The following is a 12,878-nucleotide window of genomic DNA, read 5'->3' on the forward strand; positions in this document are numbered from 1 at the left end:
CGGAGGTATGTCGTGCCCTTTTCTTGTCTTGGATATCTCCCTCACTGTATCAAGTTTTGCGCCAGCTAACGACGTTGCAGGAACCCTCGTCCTTCGCCGCCGCACGCATGTTGTAGCGGCTAGAGTGGAGTTCTATCAATGCAAGAAACAGCCCCATCAGTCTTCCCAGGCGTGGGCCGCTACCCTGCACGGTCTTAGTCACAAGTGTCACTTTGTCACGGTGCAGTCGCGAGAATCGTATGCACACGTTATGGTGCGCAACGTCATTGTTTGTTCGGCCCCTGATAGGGAGGTCTGGTACTGGGCCCTGCAGTTGGAAGACCCTTCCCTTGAGGAAGTCCTGTCCATTGCTCAATCGTATGAAGTCTCTCATGCCGCAGGTCAACAGTTGGAAGCGTGGTGCGACGTCAGGGCGATTCAGAGCAGTGCGGCCGCGTCCACTGCGTCCGGGGTGGACGATGTGCGAGCAGTACAATCCGGCCATTACGGCCGCTCCCGCACGGCGCGTAAACAGAGTTCCAGCCACCGGCCCCTGTTACCGTCCTGTGCGTCGTATTATGTACATCATGATCGGTCAGAGTGTCCCCAGCGTTGGGCCGTTTGTCGCAAATGTAATATAAAAGGACACATTGCTAAAGTTTGCCACTCAGCCTCAAAAGACTCGAAGGAAGCAGGTACAGACGACATGGACGTTGACAGTCAGGAAGTTTCATCGGGCCAGGCTCCCGACGCTTCAGCACACAAACTCTTTATCAAGGTGTCGGTTCGGTCGCGCCGATTACAACTGCAAGTAGATACGGGTGCGGCAGTTTCCTTGTTGAATGCACAAAGTTACTCCGACCTTGGGTTGCCCCCGTTGGCACCAGTTTACCAGTGTCTCCGTGGTTATGGTAAACAGTTCATTCCCCTACTGGGTCAATTCACTACCGACATTACTTACAAATCAGTCACTCGGCCTCTTACTTTTATTGTTGTCAGTGATGCGAGCTCCGCTAACCTTTTTGGATTTGATGCCTTTCAAGCTTTCGGTTTTTCTATCGCAGACACCATACAGTTGGTCTCCGAAGACGTTCCCTATCAATCATTGGATTCTTTGACCTCTGACTTTAAGGATATCTTTGAGGAGGGCCTGGGGCGTGTTTCGGACTTTGAAGCTCACCTAACATTGAAGGCGTCGGCTAGCCCGCATTTTCTACGCGCGAGGCAGATCCCCTTGGCTCTCTGCCCTCAGGTAAAAGGAGAGCTAGACTGGCTGACAGCCCTCGGGGTCATTCTTCCCATCTCTTCTAGTGAGTGGGCTTCGCCCCTCGTTATTTTCAGGAAACCCTTGGGAAAATTACGTCTTTGTGGTGATTTCAAGGCCACCATTAATTCCCAATTGGTGGTGGACACCTATCCCTTGCCTTGTTCTGATGAATTGTTCTCCGACGTGGCGCGAGGCCAATATTTTTCGAAAATCGATCTTTCGGAGGCTTATCATCAGATATCACTTGATGAGGACTCCAAATGGCTGGTGGTTGTCAACACCCCGTTTGGCCTTTACCAATACCAGCGGTTGGCCTTCGGAATATCCAGTGCCCCGGTGATATTTCAGTGTTATCTTGAGCACGTCACGTTGACAATCCCTCATTGTATTAATCACCTGGACGACATAATTGTCACAGGCCACAGCACAAAGGAACACTTGCACAACCTTCGAACCCTCTTTCCCAAATTCAGGTCCATGGGCCTGCGTTGCAACCTGCGTAAGTCGAACTTCTTCTAACCGTCCATTGCATATGTGGGCTACACCATCTATTGGCACGGCGTCCAGCCGCTAGGATGTTTGGTCCAAGGTATCGTCGACCTTCCATGACCTGCTTTGCTGAAGGAGTTACAAGCTTTTTTAGGCAAGATTGCCTATTACCACCGTTTCATTTCCAGGGCTTCCACCATAGCCCGCCCCCTGTACTGCCTTCTACGCAAGGGTGTTCCTTTTGATTGGTCGCCTGCATGCGAGCGCGCATTCACCTCGCTGAAGGGCGTCCTCATTTCAGTGCCTTGTTTGGCTACTTTTGACCCCAATAATCCGTTGGTCCTGGCTACAGACGCTTTGCAGTATGGGGAGGGAGCGGTCATGGCCCATGGCAATGTGGATGGCTCCGAGTAGCCACTGGCATTTGCGTCTAAAATTCCTAGTCCCGCGCAGGCCCATTACTCCCAGGTGGAAAAAGAGGCTTTGGCCATTGTCTACGCTGTTACCAAATTTCACCCTTTCTTGTATGGCACTAAGTTTCAGTTAATCACTGACCATAAGCCACTAATATCATTATTTGGCCCTGCCTCTCAGATTCTGGATAGGGCGGCCCACAGACTGCAGCCCTGGGCCCTGTTCCTCTCTAAGTACCATTATGACATTCATTTTCGCCCTACCGGACAGCATGCCAATGCCGACGCTCTTTCCCGTCTTCCGATGGGCCTGGATCCTAAGTTCGATCAGGAGGAAATTATGTTTTTTTATTTGGATGTGGTGTCCCACCAAGCGGTTGATGGCTTTCCGATCACTAGTTCTAGAGTCGCCAGGGAAACGGCAGTTGACTCAGTTCTCCAGCAAGTAGTTCGCCTCGTTCAGCAGGGGTGGTCGTCCCGACCTCCACGCTGGGCCTCAGACCCTCTTCGTAATTATTTTGTTCTACGAGACCGCCTCTCAGTCTTGGAAGGAGTTCTCCTTCTGGCTACCGATGATACAGCTCCTCTCGTGGTTGTTCCTGTGAGTCTGTGAAGGGAGGTCCTCACGTTATTATATGAGGGGCACTGGGGTGTTTCTCGTACTAAAACCTTGGCTCACAGACATGTGTATTGGCCCGGTATTGACAGAGAAATTGAGCACTTGGTGGCCGCCTGTTCCCAGTGTGCGAGCCAACATGCGTCTCCCAGGTCAGCGTTCTCTTCATGGCCGCCTGCAACCCAGGCATGGGAACGTGTTCACATAGATTTTGTGGGCCAGTTTCTCTACATCTACATCTACATCCATACTCCGCAAGCCCCCTGACGGTGTGTGGCGGAGGGTACCTTCAGTACCTCTATCGGTTCTCCCTTCTATTCCAGTCTCGTATTGTTCGTGTTCTCAATGGCTTTTGGTTCATTGTCACTGATGCTTATTCCCAATTCCCATATGTGGTTCGCTGCTCCTCAACCACTTCAGAAGTTGCAATCCAGGCACCTGCAAAAATCTTTTCTATGGAAGGTCTGCCAGTCACCCTGGTATCAGACAATGGACCTCAGTTTATTTCACAGACCTTCCACAATTTTTGTAGGCGCTTTGGCATTCACCACGTTTGCTCTCCCCCCTTTCATCCACAAACAAATGGGGAAGCCAAGCGCATGGTGCGCACGTTTAAGACGCACATGAGAAAGGATGTGCACGAATTTCCTGCGAAGGAGGCGTTGACGTTTTTCCTGACGGCATACCGGACCACACCGATGGGAGAACGCAGCCCCGCAGAGCTCCTCCATGGGCGCCAACCTAGGACTCTGCTGCACCTCCTCTGGCCTGGTCATCGCCAGTCTTCGCAAAACGGGGTACCCGGCTCTCCACCGGGTATGTCGGTCTGGGCATGTGGGTTTGGTCGCAATCCACGTTGGATACCGGCGGTGGTCCTGCGCCGCAATGGCCGCCGGCTCAATACCTTGCAGGTAGGGGACTGGGAGGTACGTCGTCACCAAAATCAGCTACGTCCATGTTTGGGCACCCACCCTCCGACCCCTCAGGTGCTGGCTTCCCCATTGCCAGCACCCGTGTTGTTTTCTCAGGGGACGCTACAGCCCCTCCCACCTGTGACTCCGCCACACTGCGACGGTTCTCAGCCTTGGTGGCTTCCAGTAGCTCCAGCACCGGCATCGCCATCGTTAGAGATGTCCCAGCGAGAGCTGGCCCCCCTCACAGGCCCGGTTTCTCTGGAGGCTAGTTCACCTGTGGTCGTGCCTTCCCCATCGTCCCCGCCACTGGGTCTTGCCCCTCCCGAGGTGGAACAGGATCTGGAGTTCGACAGCTTGTCACCCGTTCTGTCCCGGGCTCCAGTGGTGGGACGACGGGCCCTCTTCGTATGGGTTACTTCCAACCGTATTCGAAGGTTCGGGCTCGAGGGTTGGCAGATCCCCCCAACTCCAGCATTCCAATGGATCTGGAGGTCATCGCTACTGCACGACGCTCCACCTTCCGACGCAGTGGATCACAGTGGCTTCACCCCCGAAGAAGGAGTGCAGTAGCCACCAGAAAGATCGCGGGGGGGCACACATCAGCACGGTGCGTCACGGACAGTAGTTGCCGCAAGTAAAGTCCCGTCCACCAGAGGGCATGTGAGAATTAGGCTGCGCCCTCTGGTGACGGAACAACAACAACTCAGGCAGCACGGGCCATGCCCAGTCAGTTTTACATCGGGCATGCCTAGCAGACAGTTCCCAGTCTACACTATGTGAAGTGCGACGGACAATGTGAATCGTGTTAATACACATTGCATATATATGTTTTTGTAATTACAAAATGTAACTAAGTAAAATTCTACTTTGGAAACAGTTGCTACTTTCTCAGCAATATTAAACAGCTGCTTTTATGTCTTACAGCCAGCTTAAGATTTCCATGAATACAATGGCATTTTCAGACTCACTTCCCAATACAGTTACTCATTAACTGCAGTTTTTTCTAATAATAAAAAATACATATTATTGAAGATTCTGGATGGGTACTGAATTATGGTGAGTGCTTCAATGAGCTGCCTGTAGGCTTAAGGGGTAAAAATGAAAATGTCTGAGAATCACAAAAAACATTAAAAGCATAACTCTTACAAAGTATCTCACCATTTAGATTCACAGACTGAAAACCGCTGTCAAGGCAAACTCACACATTGTCTTTTTCTGTTCTACTTTGTGCCCATGCTTGGTGAAGTTCATAATGAAAGGAAAGCATGCATTTCACACAAGAGCACTTAACTGAAAATGGATGACATGCACCAAAGTGCAAAGCTTGTCTTTATTGTTGGGAATCTCGTGTGCCATTTGATGTCAACAGCCAAATTTGATTAGCCTGTACATAACAGCTCAATCTTGGGTATAAATAATAAGCTTTCAGGTAACTAAGCATTACTACCAGCCTTAATGTCAATGGAAATTGTCTTATGCAACCTTACACTGCTAGTTTCCCAACCAGAATACGAAAACCTTACAGTGGATTACTATAACTTTGAGATAGCATGTGTATGCCATAGTGACCACATTTCTACTGTGTGCATTCAGCCAGTTTATGTGCATGTCTTTTTGCTCCTGGGTATTGTGTGGATGTACCTTTAGCAACTTGATAAGCAGGTATGTCTGATGTATATATACCAACATTTTTCAGTAACAACTGTTGTCATAGTCATGCAAATAACACAACACCATTTTCCAACCAGTGGCTTTCTGACAACTCTGTTATGTTAATTTACACTGGTACAGTGGATCAATGCGACTTAATTCTTAATACAGCCTACATTACTGGTTTCTCAGAGCTACTTTTCTCTGGCAATGTATACCCTGACACATTCAACATCCTGATTAATTATTCCCTATAGCACATTCCATAAAACATGACGAGTGAATCAATATCATTTATGCTAACTTCCAAGGTGCCAAATAATTAGTAAAGCTGTCATCAATCACGGTCTTGTTGGGATTAGTAAGCCATCCTCTTGCCTTTGATAATTGACGTACCCTGCTAGTTATAGGGGAACCGAAAATTCAACACGGATTTCAAACCACGGTGCAATTTGGAATTTTACATATCAACAAACATTGCCAAACGATCATTTACAGTAAAAATGGCACTTTCTGGGAAGTAGATGCTAATTAGTACTTCAGCTTATTAAGAATAAACTTACCAGTAAATGTTAGCAGTGTGTGCCCCTCTACGAAGTTCATTTATCATCAACCCAGTAGATGTATCGAACACACGGATTAATGTTCCCTGCAAGAATAAATAATACTAAACAAAAAGAATAGCTATTTTAACAGAAAATATCAAGTCTAATTTAGCTGCTCCTCACTGGGTAATTGGCAAGTATCTATATCCAGAGTTCTGCACTATGGAAAGGCTAGATCGCTACTCAACACACAGAGAGTGCACTGAATCACAGTCAGGTACAATGAAAAGAAAGCTAGAGATATTCAGCTTTCACACGAAGTCCTTCATCAGAAGCTGAAAACTCACACATATTAGCACAAGCACAACTTACAAACACATGGCCACTGACATCTCTGGGCACTGAGGCCTGATTACAGCTGCATCTGGGGTAAGCAGCAATCTAGCTGGGGTGGGGAGTGGGAGTAAGGCAGTCACATGGAGCGGAGAGGGGATGGGATGGGATGGCAGGCTAGGGTTGGGGGAAGATGCTAGTGCTGCCTGTGGGACCATGCTGGAGAATGGTGGGAACAGGATACACCTGCTACATGCAACATTGGAACAGAAGGGGAAAGGACTACATATGTGCACTGACAGGATGCATGGCATGTACAGTACTAGAGTACGAACAAGGAAGGGATATGCAGGCGGAGAACAAGTGCAAGTAAAGATTACAACCCAGAGGGGTTATGGGAATAGAAGGTGTGTTGTATGGGGAGTTCCCACCTGGTGTCACTGAAAAGAATCCAGAAGGCACAGACTGTGAAGCACTCATTAAGGTGAAGCACATTGTGTTGTAAGGCATGCCAAGCAATGGGATAGTCCAGCTCTCTGTTGGTAGTCATGCCCAAGTAGAATGTGGCACAGTGATACCCCTACTCCCAACCCCTTACCCTTTGCCTCACGCCTCATATCAATGCAACGGACCTATATGCAAGACTTATCTCATACTGTCACCCATTACCACCTACTCCAGTCCTGGCACAAGCATCTTCTACCCCATCAAAGACAGGCCCACATGAGAAAGCAGTCACATGATCTGCCAACTTAGCTGAAACCACCTGTAAGGACTACTGCTATCTTCGATGTCATAATTTATTGATATTGTACTCCTTAATTATAGTTGGCTTCTCGAACAATAATGAGAATTAACTGTGAATAACAGTTTCAAGTATACATGTGGAGAAAGTAATAAAACAGCTTCATCGCAGACAAATTCTGCATGAAACAGAAATCTACGGCATCTTCGATTGCTATGGTTCGAGATGACCATCATGACAACACAAGGGAGTGATGCAGCTTGCAGCATTACACCACAACACAGCAACTAACAGTCACCATAAAAAGTATATCCCAATAGCGTGATGGAGAACAGTAGTTAGGCTTGTGTTTTGTACTTTCGAATTTCGAGCGTAAAAATCTCATCAGCGAACAAACAAGTACCAGTAGTTAGTCTTGTATGAATTCAGTTCAAAAGTAAGACAACCGGGGAAGCACGGAGAAGGGTTATAGAAAAGGAGATGGATGAGAAAATGAAGGAATTGCAAAATGCATCTACTGTTCTTACAGACTGTATGTCACCTGAGGAGTCAGATTTTTTAAGCAGATTTAGACACCAACTTGTTCACTGAAATGCCTAGTTCTGACATGAACATGTCAAGCAGAATGTCAGCTAATGCAATCTTAGATGTTGAAGCAACTAATACATGCATCAAACGTGATAATAATCAATCAAATGCACAAATCCCTGGTGTGGATCCAGATGTCTTTTTCTGTGAGTAAGGAGCATACTCCACAGAAGAATATTCAAGCAGAGGATGAGAAGATTATTATTACACAGAAGCTGGAGCAAAATTATGTGGGGGAAAGAAAAGAGACTCAGAAGAAAAATGTCAGAGTCTGTCAGACTTTGATAAGAAACATAACAATATGTTGTCTTTGAAGGAAGAATAAGGAAGTTTATCATACACAGAGGAAGGTAAGGAGATGTCCTTGGGTACTGTACAGCAGACAGACTCAAGCAGCTGATACAAAGATTATCATCATATGGAAGATGGAGCAAACTGGTATGAAATAAAAATAAGATTTAGAAAAAGAAAGTCAAAGATATATTGTTCAGGAACCAAGAAGTACTAACTAATCATACGAAGATGTTGAACAGATGTTCTTGGATAAATACCAGTCTTAAAAACAAGAAAGCTGCGAGTTTAAATTTTATTTGCAATGATCCACACTACCAGAGATATGATGAAATGTATGCAGAATTTTTGGGAAAGGAATTAAGAACATACCAGTAGTTTTTTAAGTATAGTATTAATAGAATAACATTGTAAGCAGTACGAAGTAACAGCTAATATGAGATGTTTGTGGTGTTCTGCCTGGTGCAACAACCGGAAAAGTAGAGCAGGTATTACAAAGACCCACAGAAAGCAGAACAGAGAAGAAGCAATGAGAGTCAAGAGGAAGCACAAGCAAAAGAAAGAAGAGAAGACACAATTACCACTGTGAATAAGTTCTAGATTTTTACGGCACGCTGCTTTAAGGAAAGACATTCGGAAAGAAGTGGAATTAGAGGGGAGCGATCGGTCAAGGTCAAAGGCATGCATGAAGCAGAGCAAGTCAAGCTGAGATGACTTTGTTGGTTGATCGCTTACAAGGACATAAATATTACGCAGTGGGAGAGGAGAAAAAACTACAGGGAAAAAGAGGTCAACACAATGTCTTGTGCCTGAGTGGTACTTGCAACTAAAAGAATGGTCAAATATTTTTGAACAGTGATTTGTTTAGAAATTTTATATACAGTGTCAGTGTTAAGCTATCAGCAATGTAGACTGTCATTACAAAAAATAGTAAAATTTCTTTTCTGTTTGGTATTTCGCAATCCTGTCACCTACAAAGTGCATGTGTTTTTTCTTGTTGGGCATACAGACATTAAGCCATGCTAATTGTTTTCATGTTTGCTACATTTTGATGTCAGAGTGGGGGTTCCAGTAACACAGTCAAATGGCTCTGAGCATTATGGGGCTTAACATCTGAGGGCATCAGTCCCCTTGAGCTCAGAACTACTTAAACCTAATTAACCTAAGGACACCACACACATCCATGCCTGAGGCAGGATTCGAACTGGTGACCATAGCGGTGACTGAAGCGCCTTGAACCGCTTGGCCACACCGGCCGGCAGTAACGCAGTCAGCACTACCAACTTGGCTTGTCTCATCTGTTGCCTAGTAGATGGGGGAGCACTGTTTCAAATGCACACTAGCAGTGGTACTCTTCACATCCTGCTTCCTTCACACGATTGATGTCACACGGAGAGATCTGCGCACTTGGTACATTTACATCTCATCCAGGCCACTGGAGGACACCGAGTTTCATTTGCACAGCCGCTGCCTATATGCTGCTGATCACTGCCGGTACCCTACTACACAGCCAGCGAGCATAATGTTTCCTGCCACCTGCCATGATACAAGAAATTGTGACTTTTGGCCACGTCACCAGCGGCTATCCAGAAAATCAATGCTCGCAGTGCCCATATGGTGTCATGAATCAGCCACTATGTCCATCTGTCAGTGTGTGTGTGTTGCGAAAGATGTTTTGTGGTAAAGGAAAATGTCAAATACGTATATGTTTTGAGTGTCTTGTTTCAGGAATATGTCCTCCAATTTGTATTAACCGTATTTCTCAATGTTTTTCAACTGAAAAATCACATTTTCTGCTTGTTTTACATTACTTATATGAAAAACATTAATAAATTTCTTTATATTATGCTAAGTAATATTCTTTTGCATGATACATGTTTCGAGCATACTGTTTACACTTGAGAAATAAATATTTTTATTTTTTGCCTCTGTACCTATGGGTGTGGCAATATACAATGAAACTCACTGTTTACAAGTAATAAGGTAGGTGGCAAATATTCTTGTGCCTTTTTTCCCCCGTCTACTGACACAGTCAGAGTAAATTAGTTCAATTATCGAACGATATTTGCCCTGATTACTTCTGTACAATTAGCAACAGCAGCAACTGTTGTTGTTGTTGTTCAGTTCAAAGAATGGTTTGATGCAGCTCTCCATGCTGCCCTACCTTGTACAAGCCCCTTCATCTCCAACTACTGCAACTTACATTCTACTGAGTCTGCTTACTGTATTCAACTCTTGGTCACCTTCCAAGATTTTTACCCTCCACACTTCCCTCCAGTACTAAATTGGTGATCCCTTTATGGCTAAAAATGTGTCTTACCATCTGATCCTTTCTTCTAATTGAGTTGAAGCATAAATATATTTCTCCCAACTCTATTCAGCAACTCCTCATTAGTTACGTGATCCACCCATCTAATCTTCAGCATTCTTCTGCAGCACCAGATTTCAAAAGCTTTTATTCTCTTCTTTTCTGCACCATTTATCATCCACGTTTCACTTTCATACACAGCTACAATCCATACAAATACTTTCAGAAAAGACTTCATAAGAATTTAATCTAAATTTGATGTTAATAAATTCCCCTGCTTGAAAAACACTTTTCTTGCCATTGCCAGTCTACTTTTACATCCTCTCTACCTCAGCCATCACAGTTATTCAGTTACCCAAATAGCAAAATGTACCTACTACTTTAAGTGTATCGTTTCCTAATCTAATTCTCACAACATCACCTGATTTAAATCAACTATATTCTAATATCTTCATTTTGCTTTTGTTGATGTTAATCTTGTATTCTCCTTAGAAGACACTGTCTCTGTTCAAATGCCCTTCCAAGGCCTTCGCAGTCTCTGTCAGAATTACAATATCACCAGCAAACCTCCAAGTTTTAATTTTTTTCCCCTGAACTTTAATTCCTACTCCAAATTTGTCATTTGTTTCCTTTACTGCTTGATTCATAAACAGATTAGATAACATTGGGGTTACGCTACAACCCTGTCTCACTCCCTTCTTAACCACTGCTTCCCTTTCATGGCCCCCTCGACTCTTATAGCTGCCATACGGTTCAGCCTGAGCCAGTGAGGTGAGCTGCTGTCACACGCTCCACTACTAAGGCTGAAGGATAGGTCGTGAAGAAGTGTCGTGCTGTGGTTGTGGGCAAAAGTAGCAACTGCCGTGCATTGTTCTCACAATGAAGCAACATTATCATGTTTCTCTTCGCCACAGCATGGTCGGAAAAGGTGGACAGAATAAAGCTGCTACCATGAAGAGGCCCTCGATCAGGGCAAACCATGTCATGTTTCTCTTCACCACAGCATGGTCGGAAAAGGTGGACAGAATAAAGCTGCTACCATGAAGAGGCCCTCGATCAGGGCAAACCAGTGAGCATGCCGAACGGTCCAAGAAGATCCGAGAAGAAGAAGAAGAAGAAGAAGAAGAAGAAAAGAAGAAGAAGAAGAAGAATCTTATACGCCTTTACCCCCCCCCCCTCCCCCCTTTGTACACCGAGTGCAAAGGTATTAGGTGTACAGAGCTGTATGAAAAAATGACAAATTGCTGCAAGAAAAACATGGCAATTGAGTCTGTCAACTCTGACTCACCCATCTGCATGCAAGCAGTGAGCACGGTTGATCAAAGGGCTATCAGGAGCACTGTAGCTGCCCATATCATCGACATTCTGCAGGTGAGAGAGAAGATAACTTCAAAGCAGCCAGAGAAGCTGACCAAGGTACTTTTAAGGGGGCTACCCTGGTGTTGTGATGAAGGGGCTGTCTGAGAAGGGCTGCTATGCACTGGGTTTGCTAATGCAGCAGTAAGGCTGCGTAACAGAAGGAACCTCTGCTATTTACTGTGGCCATGCTAACGGCAAGTGACTCAGGTGACATCATCTCTCTGTGGAAACTCCTGAGCTTCTTCGTGACTATGAAAGCTCCCCCCGTTCGGCATGGACCCTCAGCCCCAGTGCTTCAGGTGCCAGGAGTGAGGGCCATGTCATCAAGTACTGCCGTTATACTGCACGGCATGTGAAGTGCTACAGAGAGCACAGCAGCTGCACCTGCAACCGCAGTAGACACATCGTACCAATGTACACTCACTGTGGTGGGCTCCTTGTCGCCAGCTGGCGAGGTTGTCTGGCTTTCTCAAGCAACAGCAAGACTACTGCTCTTACTATTCATCCAGACTGTCACAGAGGTTTTTTCCCTTCGTGCTTGCCTAGGCACTTTTTTGCCCTCTACCTTTAAACCCCATACCCTCTGTTCGCTTTTCGATGTCCATCCCCTATGTGGGCCTGTAATAGTGGGTCTCCACCCTTTTCTTTTAGTCTGGTTTCTGTAAAAATTGTAACTAGCCTTTCACCCCTTGTATTTCACCTCTGCCACCTTCAGAATTTCAAAGAGAGTACTCCACTCAACATTTTCAAAAGTTTCCTCTATGTTTACAAATACTCTAAATGTTGTTTGTCTTCCCTTAACCTATCTTTTAAGGTAGTCGTAGGGTCAATAGTGCCTGGTGTGTTCCAACAGTTCTGCATAATCCAAACTGATCTTCCATGATGCTGACTCCTACCAGTTTTTTCCATTCTTCTGTGAAGAATATGTGTTAGTATCTTGCAACCATGACTAATGGATATAATATTATTTTGCTTAGGCTGATTAGTGTTTGAGTACAAAAGACCACTGAAGTAATGTAATTTCCAATCTTATGGAAGTATGTTGCTACAATACATTACACAGTTACAAAAATGTAGTATGTAACTTCTGGAGACTTACATGGCATAACAGTAGAATGGTTAAGACATGTTGTATGTTATATGCATTTAAACAGATTGAGTTTAACTTTTTTTTTCTTCACAGCCTGTGCCATCTGAATTCTTTCCAAAACACCAGCTTCTCTGAGCTGCAAAATATCCTTCATTACATTAATTACCCTGGCGTCCATCTTTTAGTTTTCACCAGCCCCCATTCTCCACCTGCCTATCTGCTTCCTTGCTCCCTGCCCAGTACTACACATACCTTCTGTCTCATCAATGCAGGTCCTTTCTCATACTTCTC

General features: G+C 45.3%; 1 protein-coding gene across 1 annotated transcript in view; it reads right to left on the minus strand.

Annotated features, from left to right (window-relative positions):
• Positions 1-12,878, minus strand: part of LOC126162971 (WD repeat domain phosphoinositide-interacting protein 3) — a 115,153-nt gene that overhangs the window by 40,729 nt on the left and 61,546 nt on the right. Inside the window, exon 5 of the mRNA XM_049919819.1 lies at positions 5,892-5,977. Coding sequence (XP_049775776.1) covers positions 5,892-5,977 — 86 coding nt within the window. The remainder of the gene's footprint in view (positions 1-5,891; positions 5,978-12,878) is intronic.

The sequence above is a fragment of the Schistocerca cancellata genome, chromosome 2 (assembly GCF_023864275.1).
Source record: "Schistocerca cancellata isolate TAMUIC-IGC-003103 chromosome 2, iqSchCanc2.1, whole genome shotgun sequence".
Lineage (NCBI taxonomy): Eukaryota > Metazoa > Arthropoda > Insecta > Orthoptera > Acrididae > Schistocerca > Schistocerca cancellata.